The sequence below is a fragment of the Chelmon rostratus genome, chromosome 18 (assembly GCF_017976325.1).
Source record: "Chelmon rostratus isolate fCheRos1 chromosome 18, fCheRos1.pri, whole genome shotgun sequence".
Classification (NCBI taxonomy): Eukaryota; Metazoa; Chordata; class Actinopteri; order Chaetodontiformes; family Chaetodontidae; genus Chelmon; species Chelmon rostratus.
The window spans coordinates 20,061,301-20,078,896 of NC_055675.1; the positions used below are offsets into that span (position 1 = coordinate 20,061,301).

A 17,596-nucleotide genomic window follows, 5' to 3' on the forward strand; every position below is an offset into this window, starting at 1 on the left:
AACAGCTGGTGTGCTGCTGGTTGTCTGTTGAGCTACAGAGGAAGTAAACAATCACAGATTACCAATCAGTTTAATCGACACACGATCTGATCTGCGAGCAGGTTGTCATATTAAACACCTGTAAGAAAATGAGAAACTTCTTCTTTTTTTTTTTTGGTTTTCGTGAAGCGACAACTTTGTCTACCTGTTTTCAGATACCTGGTGGGTGGGGCAAGGCATCGTCAGTGCCGGATGGGAACACCTGGGCCCGGTGCTCCCAGTCTTTAAACCCTGGCTGTTACTGACAGTCTCTCTCTCTCCTTCCCTGCAGGCACCTTGTTTGGTTATGCTGCAGCTTTAGATCCTTTTCAGTTCTTCCCTTTACTTTGTTTACATGAACACACACACCCACACCCCCTGAGATGGGAGCGGAGGATTGAGGAAGATTCAACAACACAATATATATTTAGCCATCAGCCTAATAAGGACGAGAGTTTCAGTTTTCAACACCAGAATGGGTATACAGCATCACAGAACAGAGACGCATATTTCCATTATAAATGAGCAAGATCGGGCCAAAACTATGAGCTCTGGTGCTGTCTGAGAATATATTCTGCTTCAAATATTCATAAACTATTATTAACAAGATTAATAAATCATAATAGGTTCTTGTAATTAGTGTCATAACACATTTCCATGTTCATAGAGTACACCTATGATGCAGCATTCAGCATATGGTCAGACCCCCTGCCAGATTTATGTCCTCACCACGTTCCAAATCAAACATACGCCCTTGATTGGGTTGGTTAAGTTGAGGAATGAGGAGGTTTGGCTCATGGATGACTTGGCAAGGTGAGCGATACAACTTTCATGCGTGGACGGAGAAAGAAAAAAGGAATGGGAGGAGTAAGTCTGAGAGAGAATAAGAGACAATATGCTGAGGAAACTACAGTGAGGAAAACCTGTTGCAATCTTCATCACTTCACAAGAGCGTCATTAACAGCTACAGTTTATGACAGTAAGTTCAGTAGTGCCGACGTCAATTGAGATATGTAGCTGTGTGTTTTAAATGTAATTTCTCTGTGTCTACTACAGCATTGGACAGTTATCCTTCAATAACTTAAGGTTCACATCATGTGGGTTCAAAGGTACTGGTAAGGAAATGAGCCGTGGGCGTCTACAGACAACGCACAATGGTAGTAGGATTGCTGAGTCGGCTGTGTGAGGGTTAAAAAACACTGTGCATTGACAACATAGCATTACGTCCCAATGTTTGCATTTGGGTTTAACTACCTGGGACAATAGACTTTGCCTGAGTTAACTTGTTTACTTTTTCAGCCACCTGTATTATTAAGCTCCATATAAATACGTGTGATCATAAATACGACTTTGATGTTGACTTGAACAGTATTTCCCAATAACCCCAGCTGTGATTGGACAGAATATGAATAAAAGTGAACGGAAATGTCACATGTGTGCAATTAAGACCTCATGGCAGCCGCAGCTGTTGAATTATGTTTGTTAAAAAGATCAAACACTGCTGTCTGTTATAAACCTCATATGAATGGCTGTCTGTCTCTATGTGATTGACTAGTAACCTGTCCAGGTTGTACCCTGTCTCTTGCCCAGCTCCAGCCACCCTGCAACCCTCCAAATGATAATTTGGTATAGCTAATGGATAATGGAGCGCATGGACAATGGATTCTCTCTCAACACCATAAAAAAATATGCAAGTTACTTTGAATTTCCAATCGTTAATCTGTCATTATTATAATTAGTGGAGTCACACATATAGCACAACTGAACATCACCGTCATGTTCAAGAATTTATTCACCAGAAGTTTCAATGAAGAAGTTGTATACTGAATACAACACATTTTCAGGGTTTTCAGATTTGTTCTAATTTGCTTGGAAAGTCTAGAGATCCTCGCAGCAAACATCAAAGCAGCAAAGCAGATGAAGCCTTACCAGAGGAGGAGGAGCTGGCTGTGCTGCTGCTGGTGGGACTGATGGTTGGGGTTAGTGGCATGCTAGTGGTAGGGATGGTGGATGGAGATTGAGTGATGGGAGGCAAAACTGGGGATGACAAATCAAAGGATACAGCAGAGCAAGAGGGACCACACATGGAAAATAAAATGGTTTTAATGCGGCGAAGTGCAGATCAGTAACGGCCGGCGCTCCTTTTGAGTGCAAATCTCGAGCTTCAAACCTGCACAGACTTTGACAGCTTTTTGTATGCTCATGGATTCCACATGCTTGTGCCAAGTAAATGCCATTTCCTACTTTAGCTGGACTAGATGTTTAAAAGTCCACTGTCGTTTGTTAGAACAAATATATATATATATATATCCATATTACCCTAATCAAAGAACAAGAACTGATTTTCCCAGAAACATTTATTCAGCACTACAACTTCTCAGATGGAAGAAGACAGAAAGGTTAATTAACTCACGAAAAGGTTTGACGAACTCATTCTTTAATGCAGTGGTTGATAATATTTATCTAGTCTCTAAACCTCCTGAGTCGAACACGTCCATCCAGACCAATTCATCAGAACAGAATTAGCTGATTCTCCTCCCAGGTAGATGATGAATAATAGAGCGAACAAATGTATGATGGACAGTTTTACTTTTTAGAGGTGCGGTGCGGAGGTAAAATAGCTGAGAGTAATTATGGGTTCATGAAAGGTCAATCGCAACTTCAGGAGGCCCTGATTTTTATGAGGGGAGCATCTTAAAAGAAAAAAACAACAATAAAGATAATTGTTTCTGGTAATGAACTGTCAGTAATTCTCCCAAATTTATATCAAATTTACAGGCAAAAGTGAAGGCAACTCTGGCTCTGGGTGATATTGAGAAAAATCAAGAGATAAACCATCAAAGATTATCAGCACAGCAGCTGAACAGCATAAATTGGCATTTTAAAAAAGGGAAGGACGGAGGTCAAAAACCTAGAGTAGGAGGAGGAATAAGAGGGTGATCAAAAAGCAGAAGGACAGTGCTGGAGTGAAAAGGGAAGGCACATGGAAGTGGAGGAGGTGAAACTGAGAAGAAAGGAGGCGTAACAATCGACAGAGGAAAAAGCAGGGGAAGGGAGTCAGAAGGATATGAGGAGGAGGAGGGCGAGGATGAGGGTCGCTTACCGTGGGTGTTGGCATTAGTAGCATGGATGGTGTTAGTGGAGTCAGTGGATGAAGTGGCGGGGGAGGAAGTGGCTGGCGGTAGTGACAAGGGATGAGAGAGAGAGAAAGATGCAGAGGATGATGAATGGTTGTGAAGCTGCATGATCATCTTCAGTGCAGAAACACTAAAAAGTATGAGGTGGGGGTGTACAGTAGAAACGCATGGCTGCAGGTTGCCAGTGCAATCAAATGCCTTAAATCTCAAGCTGCATTCAGATTGAACACAAATCGGATCTTGGCCTCATCCCATTCGGACAAATTTGACTGCTGTACTATTCTTGCCAATGCACCACCCCTACAGATGTTAGCATGTTAGCTAACAATGTATAAACCGATCACATGGGTTTCACGGATCAGACAAAACTTCAGGAAGTTCAGTCATGCTCCACACCAAAGTCCCTTTCACACACATCCTCAACCCGGCAGCACAGAAGATCTTTACAATCAGCACAGTTTCAAGGTGGACAAAAATCCAAATCTGCCTTCTGTTCCTGAGTTATGGTGTTAAATAATGACCAGAAAAGTGTTTTTGTAGGACATTATGATTCACAGCGAAATTGACCTTTGACCTTTTGGATATAAAATGTCACAACTTAATTTCATTTAATTCCAATGAGATATTTGTATATTCATAACGAGTGTCTGAATTCTTGAGCTATGGCCAAAAAACGTGTGGTCATGGTCACCTCTGACCACTAAAATCTAATCAGTTCACCCTTAGTAAGCATTGGTGTCAAATTTGAAGAAATTCCCTGAAGGTGTTCCTGAGTCTGGGTCGTATGTATGGATGGACAACCCAAAACCATAACGCCACCAGCCACAGCTGTCGCCGCCATGGAGGCATATAAAATGGGATTTCTTTTAATGTTTGAAATATAGAGGCATTAAGTATGTTTATACTCATATCTAGAAAGTGTTCAAAGACCTGTTTTCTGTTGTCTCACATGTGGTGCCAGCAGTCAAAAATTGTTATGGAGAGCATGAATTGTCCAGTTTTGGGGTCAATTTTGCAGTTGGGCCTATTAATTAAGTGTTGGGCAAACATTGTACCAAACATTTTGAGGTCTGAATCAGGCTTTTTGCTCTATTATATTGTTTTTATGTCTATATTTGGCATGCGAAGTAATTGGACAGGCAAGACTGATAACTATTGATACTGTAATGATAATGAAACCACAAACAAGCACAGGGCAAAAGAAGTGGAACAAATGTCACTTATACTCTCATTAAATTCCATCAGAATCCTGTCTCTGGTGGTTCTGTTTGATTTTATCCACCTCCCACTCAAATAGAGCAGCATTTCCCTGAATCTTCCGACCTTGAGGAATGCTTCATTTGCTGAAGTGCACCTGCTCCCATCGGGTGTTCAGGTGTCCTGGTGACACAGAAGCTACAAAGACCTTGATCTCCTGCTTCAGAGGCCTCTACACTCAAGACCAATCTAAGTCAAGGGTTTAACATGTAACCCTGTGAGTGCTCTCTCATGGCCCGTTGACCTGCCTGGCCTGCCGTAGTCATTTATATTCTGGAACACAAGCTGTAGCTTAATTGGCTCTACTCCTCTCCTCTCACGAGCACAATCCCACAAAAACTGACCTTTGGAAAAATGTTCCTCTGAGGCCTCCATAGTGCAGGACAGTGTGAGAAATGACATTTGGGGAGTGAAGTCGTGTCACGTCATCAGCTGGCCCCCAAGCTACTGTTCAAGTTCAAGTTCCAGAGCTTCACATGACCTGGAGCAAAGGTGACTGACTCGAGTGAGATTTTCTTTAGGCAGTGATCTATGCATGGACAGTATTCCAGTTTTAATGGTTTTGGCTGGGCAGCGAGGGGCTCATGGCTGCAGCTCAACAGCACCCTGGGGTGGTTTCCTTTAAAAACATTCTCTGGTTCATTCACGTACTGCATGTTGCTCTCAGGACGCAGAGGGGTCATATAAGGAAAATGTCATTGACAGAGCATGCTCGTGGAGATTCTTTTCCACGCTGTTACAGTGAGTGGCAGAAGGTAAATGCATATTTAACTGCAAACTTTCGACGATTTTATTTCTCATCAGCAGACACTTGAGCTTGAGAGCGCAGCATCTGTTTCCTTTTCACTATTTCCTCATCTCAACCAACTTGACTGAGATTCTTGTCCTTGTTTGACTTTTTCTCGTCGCCAGCCAAGTCAATTTCACTTATTTAGCCCAAAATCATAAACCAAAAAGGCTTCACAATCTGTACAACACAGGACACCATCTACCCTAAGACCGCTTACTTGGGTAAGAACCAACCCCCCAAAAAACACCACAAAAAACTCATCCTCTTTTTCATTTAGAAGTGCTTTTCCATCCACATATTTTTATGACCATTTTGAATTTATGCATAAAAACAACCTGTGTAGAAACACTGGAAATGTGAATAAAAGTCAAAATAGCAACAAAAGGTTTTAAGCTTTCAGCAGAAAAGTTGGTGTATCGACAAAGGACAGTGGAAACTAAATGTCACTGAAGCTTCTGCTCCACTGAAGAGACTAAAAATAGCGACAAACAAACCAGATCTGCTTGGAGCAATGAGGAGAAGAAACCAGAAATGTCTGATTTGTGTCATATTTTCCACACGGTTTTCCACCGTTTGATGACGTCATCTCATCGTCTCGTCTTCTTCTGCTCTGGTTTAACGGCACTGACCGGAGAATTAGCTCCACCGGCTGTTTATGTCCATCAACCAGTGAACTCATAGTCACACAGCAGGAGTGGATGGAAACAAGTATTCATCCATGTTGTATTCTGACAAATTTTTGGAAACTGTTATAAAATTCAGCCTACAGTTGGATTGAAACTTGGCTATTGCTTCATCCATCAGTTATTAATCCAATTAATCAAATCTTTGATTAATAAAACATGTCATCATCAGCTAAGATAATAAAAAACGCCTGTTGCAAGTTCTGAGCTGTCATCTCCAGAATGCTTCTTTTGCCCAATCAACCAATGACAACCAGCTTGCAATCATATAAAACAGGGAAAAGCAGCAAATCATAAAACCGGAGAAGCCAGAATGAGCCAACATTTGTCTGTTTTATATAATAATAACATCTTTCCTCCTCAATTTTTTCTCCTTTTATTCTATCGGCGCCTCTCCTCCGACCCCCTCACCTCTCTTTTTTCAGTTTGCCTCTTTCCCTTCTCAGCCCTGTCTCTCATCTTCTTATATTTCACAGTTGTCGTCCTCCAACATCCCCATCTCTCCTTCTCTTCAATCTAAGACCTGAAATATTTTCACCTGTTCGGAGCGCTTTGACAGTATTTGGGAGAGTTCAGAGACAAGAATATGTTCAGGGCTTTGGGAACCGTCAAGTTTCTGTCGACCAAACCCAAGTCTGGTTTGAGAGTTTCTCTGAACAAGATGGCCAGAATCCATTTCAGGGGTTAAGCAGCTTGAGGGGGGTTCAGGAAACCTTGGGGTCACTGGTACTTCCTTGACAAGGCACACAGAGAAGACACTGACCGCTAAAACCATCATCCTGTGAAGATGAATGGGAAGTGATGTTGTCATGGTGAGAGTCTGATTCCCTCTGGGTTCACTTATATTAAATGTTAGTGGTCATTTATATAGATCATTCTTGGCAGCGGGTTACGGGTTCCACTCTTTGTGACAACAATATATGCACTCATAGAACCTAAAGGTGCTTCAAGGAAAAGTTTTTAGGTGTGAACTTTTGGAAAGATTCAGCATGGCTTAGACATTCATGAAGGTAGGCATGGAGGCGAAATGAGCTCACGTATTTCTATATAGATGCAGATGTATCGCAGAAGACTTGCAGTATATTTGAAAAAATCCCCCATGAGCCAGTTCAAGCTCAATCCCCAAACTGCCAGATACTGCAAGGAATGGAAGTTATGCCTGGCAGTGAACAGAGTTTTGGGGAAAAGCATGTTCAAGAAATATTTGACACTCTGCAGTTCTGATGGCGGATGGATGAGGAATAAATGTGAGAAGTGAAACTTGTGCAACAGCTGTTTGTCTCCAAGAATCTGTCACAAGTCTTCTACTCTCTCCATCACTGTTGCTGCAGATGCTTGTGCAAACCCAATGTCTCAGTTAGTACTGATTCTGTGATTGGCAGACCAACAGATGTCACATATCTTAAATCTATCTAAAACCCGAGCTGGATTTGTTTGAAAAGCAAACGTTTTATCAGGCGCTTTTCACACCACATGCTTGATTTTAGTTGTTTAGAAAGCTGATATGTTTTCTCCTTGTTCTAGATCAAATAAACCAAGTTGTGAAGACAGTGTTTATCAAGCAGACGTGTTAATTTTTCCTACCTGGGCAGCCCAGTCCAGGGGAGTCACAGCTGGTGGTGAGTGGTGTGTTGCTGGGTGGGGAGACACCTTTGGGGAGGGGGAGATTAAAAACAAAAAGGTTAATCAGTTAAAAAGATCAGGGAACGTGGTTTAAATGTGGGGCAGGTTAGCAAAAATAGTCACGTATTCACACTCAGTAATTTTAATGCACTGGTATTAATGTCGATGCATTGAGGTTTGGAGGGTGATGCAGCTGTAAACTGTTACAAAATGGTCAATGGTTAATTTGAATTGATTGTTTATGGTTGATTGTATTAATGAATGACAGGATGTTTTGTCATTCTAGATCATTTCTAGCCTGATAATCAAAAGCTTCTGATATGTGGGCAGTTATTCAGGTCGGGAAGAAGTTTTCAGCCCTAACAACCTTAGCTCAGCGTGTTAGCATGGTAACATTTGCTAATGCATGTCATTAGTTTTGCAGGTATTTGGTTATAAAACAAACAAAATATTGGACAAATTTAAAATTTTGATGGTGATGGCCCTAGAGGAAAGTTGCATATCCATCTAGCAGATGCTGAGCTACTTCCCAGGATAAGTGAAAGCTTTGGCCTGCTGGTGTCACTAGAAGAAAAGACATTGCACCACCAAAGTCAAAAGGATTCATCTCCAGGTGACCATGAATATTTGAAACAAATTTCATGACAATTCATCTCATAGTTGCTGAGATAGTTCAGCATGGACCAAAGCGGTGGACGGACCAACCATCGCTGCCATCCAGAGAGCCACGCCCTGGATTCATCTCCAGTCTACTAAAATGACGATCTATCCAGCGACATGTTTCCTGGGTGAATCCCTGACATCTCACACACGAGAAACTTTCTCACATTATTTTTTGATAGCGTGCAGTTTTCCAATCAATCAATCAATCAATCAATCAATCAATCACACTTGGTGGTTGTGGCGTGACACAGATTGGCTGCTTGCAGGGATTAAAATTCCTGATGTCTTATTTCAGGGACAGTCTGTCTAACTGGCTGTGCGCTGACAGCAGCCAAAAATCAAGCGCTCCTCAAGTACTTTGGCCATTTGAAACGCATTGGTGAGGCCAGCTCCGGCCCACACATGCTGTATACCGGCAGGCCTTCAGAGCAGTGGGAGAACGAGACTCTGTTGAGTGTCTCTCTCTCTCTCTCTCTCTCTCTCTCTCTCACTCACACACACACACACACACACACACACACACACACAGTAACAGAAGGAATGTGTTTGAGAGAATGTCGCCAAATCATCGCCGTGATCGGCCGAGTGAAAAAGCAGGAATTCAGTAATCGTGGACGGCATGTGGTGGAAAAGAGGTGAGAAAGGCTGAGGATTGAGCCCCGTCACAGTCTACCTGTCTCCTTTGTCCTTCTCCCCTTTCTTCTTTCACTTTGTCCTTCATACCTCCCTCCCTCACCACTTGCTCTCTTCCCTCGCTGTCATTTCTTCTTCTCTTCCTCTTACACTGAGGTGACTACTTGGGGGACCGGTTGAGGGCTGGCGAACAAACACTAACATACTAGCTAGCCGGTAACATCACCATATGACAGCTATCGAACGAGCTAGCTTAGATGCTACACAATAAATTGAGAAAAGAATAAAGTGGGGAACAGAGAGATTGTTATATTCTGCTGTTTCGGGCTGTCTCTCTCATCCAAGGTAAACATTGTCGTGACAATTGATCATTGATCATACGTGAAAGCTTTAGTTATTAATATAGAGTTATTGCAAGGGCTAAACATTCGACCCAGTCAATTGCTGAGGTTACGATGTGCTAAGGTTATGAATGGGACTAGCTAGCTAGCTAGAAGTCTTGCCAGCCACAATAGCCTGTGCTAATCAGACATTAAGTTTATTAACAACACACACACACAAAACAACGATTGTGTTCTCATCAGCCGGTCAAATTACAGGCATATTTATTGAACCACACATATCGACAAATGCGTTTAAGCTAGCTTGCCTGCTTTAACTTATATTAAAGCTAGAACCCGTACCATTACAACGTTACATTTCAGAGGGCCATTAGAACATCTACTTTTGTTTATTGTTCTCTCGTCTATTGGCACAAACGCTACATTCACATTTATACTTACATTAAATACATTAAACACTGTTAGACTCCAATGAATTGGCTGACACACATTCACAACAGGACGCACAATAAACAGGCCCGGTTTTCCCCCTTACAACCGCCGAAGACATATAAATATAGTAAATAGCCCTAATATAAAGATAAACAGGTACAGATACTTGAAGTATGAATATAGAGGGCCAAAATCCTGATTTCATGACTACATATATATATATATATATATATATATATATATATATATATTTGAATAAATAAATGGTAAATGTAATTGAAAGACTAGATAGACCATTAGAGAAAACATGTAAACATTGAATTTCTGTGGTATTGTTGTCAGTTTTTATTGAACTTGGACTTGGCTAAGGCTACATGCTGTGGTCCCATTGTGTTCTCCAGCTAATAAGTTCCAGATATAGTAATTTGCAAAATAACAAGACAAAAGTGTGAATTCTTGTGTTAAAGTTTGACAAAGCTGAACTCTACATAAAAGCTCTGTGTGGGTTTACTCATTACTATTCTAGCTTCCACACTGTAGCTCAGGACGCAGCTTTATGAAACAAACTTAGAACACCAGCATTTTTATTCCCCAATTCTGAACACTAATAAACATGATTAATTATAATCGAACAAGACATTTTAGTGTTTTGCAATTGGCCAACATCACAAATTCATGGGCCAAAGTTCCCCAAAGTTAAAGTTATTTTTGACTTTATTTATAAATCCAGTCATTGTGGTAATTCATTTGAAATTAATTGATTTCACTCTGTGTTATCAATGATGGTGTGGTCCTCTTCACTCTCTTCCCTCCACCTCATCTCCCTCTATCCCTCCTTCCTTGCACTCTTCGTATTTACCAGACTTTTGTTCTCTTTCTCCTTCCATGTTCTCCAATTCTTTCTTTCCTTTCTCTCCTTCTCGTCAGTCTACTCTTGTCCTCTGCTATCTTCCTCTGAGCAGCATGTTGTGATTAGGGAAAATGAATGCTGCTTTGTCCTGCTCTGCTGGCCTACTGAGCTCAGCTGAGCTCCAGAGAAGGAGCAAGCGTTGGCCAGGATGGAGGGAGATAACGACAGTGCCACTAATAATGAGCTATAATTAATCTAGTCATTCAGCACCAGGTACCACACTAAAATATAGTCATCACTGTCAAAATGTGTTGAACATTTCTGTCAAAATGCGTTTTATCTGCAAGAAGCACATATTTCCATGTTTTTACTGTCTGTTTTGTTTTTTTTTAACAAAAATGGCTAATCACACTTGCACATTAAGCCTATTTGAAGTCTATTTGAGTCATCAGTAAGAGAAGTAATGATGTGTCAGAGCTCAAGAGCTCTGAATGCAAACAACTGAAAAACGAAATAATGAAAAACACATTTCCTTTCAGCGTAAATAAAAAATAACTATTTTCCAGCCAGCAAGTTTCTCCTCTGTATGTCTTTATCAGGGTGTCACTGCGGTGACAGTCGCTGATGAGCTATAATTAATCTAATAACTCAACACCAGGGAGCAGACTATAATTCATGGCCATTATTGGAGAAACATGTTCATTATTCACCGGGAGAAGCTGTTACAGTTGGCTCCAATTCAGGGTTAGTGAATGTGGTTCACAGTTGAAGTAATATTCTGCAGCATTTTCTTATAAACCAATGCTTGACACTTGCAATAACAGTGTGGCAATTCAACCAATATCCAGTTTATAAGCTTTTCCATTTACTGTTCCTGACACATGGTGCCTTGTTGGATTTTAGTGGGAAAAATATCACATCCTAAATTGGCAAAGACAGACCAGGATTTCGATTTTCTCTTTGTGGCCTGGCAAGGTCATGGATGAATTGAAGACACCCTGTGGAGCTTTTGACCACTAGTAGTGGTATGAGGCAAGGTTTATAAAGAACCAGTGTGTCAGATTTAGAGGGATCTATTAGCAGAATATGGCAGCAATGGAATATAATGTTCATAAGTGCTGTATGTTTTCATTAGTGTATAATCACCTGCAAATAAGAATCAGGTTTTTGTTACCCTAGCGGCAGCAGGGCCTCTTCCATGGAGTCCACCATGTTGCACCGCTATGCTGTTGCACTGAATGTTGGCACTGGACATAAATCATGAGGTGCAAAACTGTTTGATATGAATATGATTCCTTTGGATACAAGGCTGCTTTGTAGTATTTGGCCATGCAGATAAGATACCGTTGACTTTTTCTGTGCTGAGGTTTCAGTGTGTCGCCACTGTTAAACCTTCAGAGAGAATGCAAATTCGATAAAAAATAAAAATTTGATTTGAAAAAAACTCAGCAGCCAGGAAGAACCTCCTGCTTGGACTGGACGCTTTTCATTGGAACTACTTTCTACTGAAAAAATACCCCCTCGTGGTTTGACACAACAAAGTGAGGCTTCTTCTGTTGTCTATTAAAATGCGAAGCAAAGCTAGGTTAAACATTCCCTAAAGATCCAAAAGTTTCAGCATGTTGTGGAGAGCTGAAAACCAGACATGAGCACAAAACTCTTCAACCTTGCTCAAAAAAAGTGTTGCTTGAGGTTCAGTTTTTCCGTCTTAAAGTTTAATACATCATTTCTTTTAGTAATAATAACAGTGTGCTCACTAAGTTGTCAGCTGAGTAACAAGCTGATATCAATAAAAAGAAGCCCGACAGGTAAAGAACCCACTTTACCTGGAGGTCAGACTGAATGTGAGTGCACCTGACATGTTGGAAACAACCCTCCATTGCATGGGAAACACAAGAACACAAGTACAGTCAGAGTGGAAGCAGGAACTATCAACCGAGATGGATGTTTACAGCGTACAGTTTGGGATATTAACTTTACTGTTCACACCCGTTTTCTCTTCAGGTTTCCAACCTGTCTGATCATCCGACTGCTTGTGTTTCTTGACCTGTCGGACTTCACCATGTTCCCAAAGCTCAGCTCTTAGTTTGGTGAGTACAAGTGTTATAATTACTGAGAGAGATGAAAACTACCAAAATAAGAGTAAGAGTTGTATAAAAACTAAATGATCCTGTCAGCAAAGATTAGAGACTGATAGGCACCATCAAGAAGTGTCTGTGTGTGTCCATCATGTTTACCCTCTGGCATCAATAAGAGATGAAAGACAACCTAACACACACAAACACACACACACACACACACACACAGCTTGGCTGGCGCCTGGCGACAGCTCTTTCACTGCCTCCATCAACAGCAGCCTCATTACCAGACCAAAGAGGAACATAAAAATGGCTTCAAATGGTCCGAAGCGCTTTGGTAGCCTCGTAAAGAGAAAATAACATTTTCAAGGTAAACAAAATCAAGCACACCTCTCTGTGTGGAAAGAAAAATAAGAAGCGTAGCTGGAAGCTCTGGTGTCGGGAGCCTGGATGTCCTGCTAAATACTGAAAATCCATAAAATAAAAAGATTAAAAAAAGACTTTCATTTATGAATGTGAGCCTAAATTCATTCATGAAGTTGTCATTGAAACTGATTTAAGATATATATGAGAGTGAATATTGCAGCATAAGCTTCAATTTTAATTTGGGATGTTTCATAACATGCTAAGAAGAAACCACAAGTCCTGTCAATCACTTGTATTTAATTACATTGACCCACCAGAAATCAACAGTTTCCTCTCAACCTTGACTGCGATCGTTTCCTGACATCAACAGACATCTTAACCACGATGTTTCTGTGCCTGAACCGAGCCTTCACACCAAGGTGTCGGATCATAAAATACCCACAAATCGTTTTTCTAACTGTAACACGCGAACGCCCAAAACGACGTGTTCGTGTTCAGAGCCCTCTAGTGGCCATGATGAGACAAAGCAGGAGGGCAGGTGATGCTGGAGGCCAACAAACTCTACAGATGGTGGAGGTCTGGGTGGATGGATGAGTGAACAAAACATCAGTGTTGGCTTCTCCGAGTGAGAGGAGCAATGACGAAGACTATGTTCTGGCATTTTGTTTGAAGGACTTGTTCTAAACCAAAAAACCTCAGTGTCTCTCAGGATCTGATGAGTACATTTTTTTACACTATTACAAGGAAACATTTTTAATCACCATATTATATTTGCTTTCCTGCAGTCTCCCCTCAAGGCACCTGAAGCACGATAGAGGATTTTATGGTCAGGTCAAGGCAACTCACAGCAAAGATAACCAAAGTGTTTCTCAGCCTGAACTTATCAGCAGGAAGCAGGACGTGGAAGCTGGTCTCCAGTGTCAAAGTCCTGAGCTTTCTACCAGATTTGTCACTGGAAGGAGATTCAGAGGCAAAAAATCAGGGACTGTACCTTTAATGTAGTGTCATAAATTCAGTAGGAAGAATTGTCAAAGGAGGTTAGTTTTAACTATAAACTAAATGTTAATCTCATGGCTGCAAACCATTCCAGCCATTTTATTGTGTCTTTTTTGCATTTTGTCTTTGCAGTTTGTCCTCATTATCTTCCCTGTAGTCATTATCGCCCACTGTGTCCAGGATGCTTCTAAATATCTACTTTGCCTTGTTCAGCAAAGACCCAATTTGATCATTAAGACCTTTATAAAAATGTGTCTCCAGAACCTGACTGTATTTTATTAGACAAAGTAAACGACGTAAACCTAAAAGCCATGAAAGCGGGAGAAAAACAATATTCAGTCAGCCAGCAGCAGCTATAAAACTTCCATTACTGAAGAAAGGAAAATGTCAAAGTTTGTGGGCTCCGAGGCTGCAAAATTGCCTGTCAAAACACCGCTGGCTTCAAATGTGAGCGTACCTATCTGGTCTAATCCTTCCTGGAACTCTGCAAAACCTCCATGTAAAGAGGGTCCAAAGTCTAAAACACAACATTTCACTCAGACAATCCCCAAAGTGTTTCTGCTCACTGCTTCGTGTCGTTGCACCTGACGTTTATGTGTTCGACTGTGTGCTCTCGGTTTCTATAGTCTGTGACCCTGACTTGAACCCTCTGCACCTGCACTCTTTGCACAAAAGCCTGTCAAGTGCTGGCGACATCGGATCATTTGTAATCTCTGAAGAGCAGACGTCTGTGAACGCAGAGTCAATACATCACCTTTTGTTTTCCAAACTAATCCCCTGTTTGACTTCGCTGCGGCAGCAATTATCCAGTTTTCCCCTCAGGGATCAATTAAGTTCATCTCACCCTCACCCTCTGTTACTTATTAGTAATTCTGTAATCAATGCAGCCGTGCAGGCCTGGAGAGCCAAGTATACTGTATCGGCTGCAATGCTAATTGCCATATCTAGGTCAGAAGACAGTTCTTCACAAGATCCCAGCTCATTAGTTGACATCTTTAAATGAACCCAAAGATATTCGGTTTACAATGATATCACAAAAGGGGAAAGCAAAGGAATCCACTTTCATAAGCTCAGTCCAGCTATAAGAACAACCTTTGGTTTGTAAACGGTTAGATTGTTTGGCCTCTTATTTCGAGAGAAGGGCCGCAGACCAAAGCAGTCATAGCATCACAGAAACATTACACTTGTGCATCCAGTGACGAGAGACCAGATCAAGGCCGCAGACGTCCACAAGCCCCTTTAAACTGTCCGGATGGAGCTCGTAACAGACGTGTGTGTCCGTGTGTGTGTGTGATGCAGAGACTGTGCATGCGTGGGTCTGCATGTATTCAGGCAGTCGTGCAGAGCTGTGGACAGCCACGACATGCTGCTGCTGACAGAACCATATTTGATTTTATCGTATGTGTCTAAACCTGCTGAAAACAAATCAGCCTGTCTGAATCACAACAAGCGCCTGATATTTTTATGGGGGTTTGTGGTCAAATAGTAAAAAAGTAAAAGAATTCACATAAAAATGAACAGTAGCTCGTTTGGTCTGTGTTTCAGCCACCGAATCATTTCACTGTGGAGATGAAATTCAAGCTCCGATGAGATCAAACCTCCAAATATATCAAACCTCTGCAGTCCTGTCTCACATCTGTCTTTAACCCACAGACGTACAAATGTGTACCATGATCCGTAAATATTTCACCATCCACAAAATCTGTGAACACGTGTTTTAATTCCATTTACAAATGTGCATGAGTTAACAGAGCAAATGTTCCTTTGGTACACTGGTTAGCCAGCAGGCTAGTTTGACTACCAGCTATTTCTAACGCTAACGACGTGATCTAAAAACTGAACCAAGTTTCCACCCGGTACTACCATGTGAGCTGCATCTAGGCACGTAATCTGGATAATGGCATCCGATTTGCAGGTCTTTGCAGCTACGCCTGGTATTAAAATGTGTTGTTGCTTTCTCGATTGACGTCATTGTAATCGGACCTCAACATGAACGTTAGTTAAACAAGGTTGGCTGACTTGTTACTGGTGCGTCACAGGTCAAGAGCAGCAATGCTAAAGACAGAAGTCATTCATTTTTAAGGCACTTTTGAGGAAGACCTGCCAGCTACTGCTGCTACCAGCAGCTTTTGCTGGGTTTGCTAAAGCGAGCAGAGCAAGCGAGGTCATTGGCAAAGCTCAGAAGACAGCTGACATGAGTTTGACAGTTTGGTACCCTCCCCAATCACACACAGTCCCTTCACATATGGATCCCCTCAGAGGTTGCGTATGTGAAGCACATGTGGAAATGTTGAGTAGCTGTAACAAAGCCCCAAGTGGAAAACAACCACCTGTCAGGGATCAAAACAGCAGATCTTTGATTACTGGTTGGTTCTGAATTATTAAGACATTTGTACATAACAAATCTCTTATCAAAGCTTTTGATCAGGTATCGGTTCTGCTGATACAGTCAAGCTGCAATGTTAAAATGACCTCACTAACCAGACTCCAGCCTGCAAACAGCTACTTTTTACCACGCTGCTGCGTAACAAGTTCAAGGACGGCCTGCAGCACTTTGACAGGACGAGTTTTCTGACTGACAGTTTCTCTGTGGTGTTGTGAAACCACTGCACCCGTTTCATCCGGAGAGAATCTGTGCACCAGGATGACACTGTGATTGACGCCGCACACAATGAGCATCAACGAGTGGAGCCTCCTGCATGCTCGATATGCATCAGACCATCTGAACCTGAGAATGTGATTAGAACTGCAGCTGTCCACAAGCCGTCGTGGTTATTGACCTCCAATACGAGAGAGCAGGTTTAAGCCACCTAAGAGTGCTGTTTAGTAGGACTAGCTGGATATCAGTGTACATGGGGTTCAAAAGCTACATTAGATACAAAACAAGCTTAAGCATTTGTCAGTTACAACACATATTAACACTTTATAGGAAATGTTTATGATGCACAAATGTATTGAAAGGTTAACATTTTTTAAAGAGATTACAGCAAATTCTCATCCATGCATCATATCTCTGTTAGCACAAGCAAATGTACACATACCTCCAGGACGTACACACACATACAGGCATATGCATACATTAGCAGGGTGTTAGCAGCACTCACCACTAGTTGGCGCAGCAGTAGTTAAGTGAATGCAATGAGGGTAGCAGACTGTGAAGAGAAGGACAGATTAGTGGACATCAGTCAAAACGAAGAATCAGTTAATAATACTGTGGGCGGCTGGTCAAAAAAACAATTTTAACACATATCACATTGATAAGGGGTCAATTAATGAAGCGATCAGTTAATCAAAATTGGAGGCGAGACAAGGTCAAGCTGTCAATTAGACAGGTAATTAATAACAGGCAGAACATAAGCAATCAGTCACTGGTGTAATATGGGTTGAACATGGAGGGTCGGGCACTGATGCAATCAGCCAGACAAGCACAAGATGAAGCTCATTCGAAGAGTCCAGGATTTAGACAGACCCCTGAGAAACACATCAACATACAGACTGAGGAGATACAGTAGAAATGATGATGACTTTCACTTTTCTTTAATCATCGTGTGGATATATACAGAATGTCAGCACATCATATCCAGTTTGAAGGAATCATGTGAAAGAAATTTCTGAAAAATTTCCAGAACATTTCAAGGGAAAGTAAGCTTTGGGAATTTTTTTTAATAAAAAGCATACCTTTTAGTGAACTTATCTGGGGAAAATACACATAAAAAAGCAACACTAGGT

At 41.5% G+C, this 17,596-nt stretch overlaps 1 protein-coding gene across 3 annotated transcripts in view; it reads right to left on the reverse strand.

Moving 5' to 3' along the window:
- Positions 1-17,596, reverse strand: part of adgrg6 (adhesion G protein-coupled receptor G6) — a 101,705-nt gene that overhangs the window by 45,035 nt on the left and 39,074 nt on the right. For all 3 annotated transcript variants that reach the window (XM_041958292.1, XM_041958290.1, XM_041958291.1), the window contains one exon: positions 7,470-7,535. In XM_041958292.1, the coding sequence (XP_041814226.1) occupies positions 7,470-7,535 (66 nt within the window). The remainder of the gene's footprint in view (positions 1-7,469; positions 7,536-17,596) is intronic.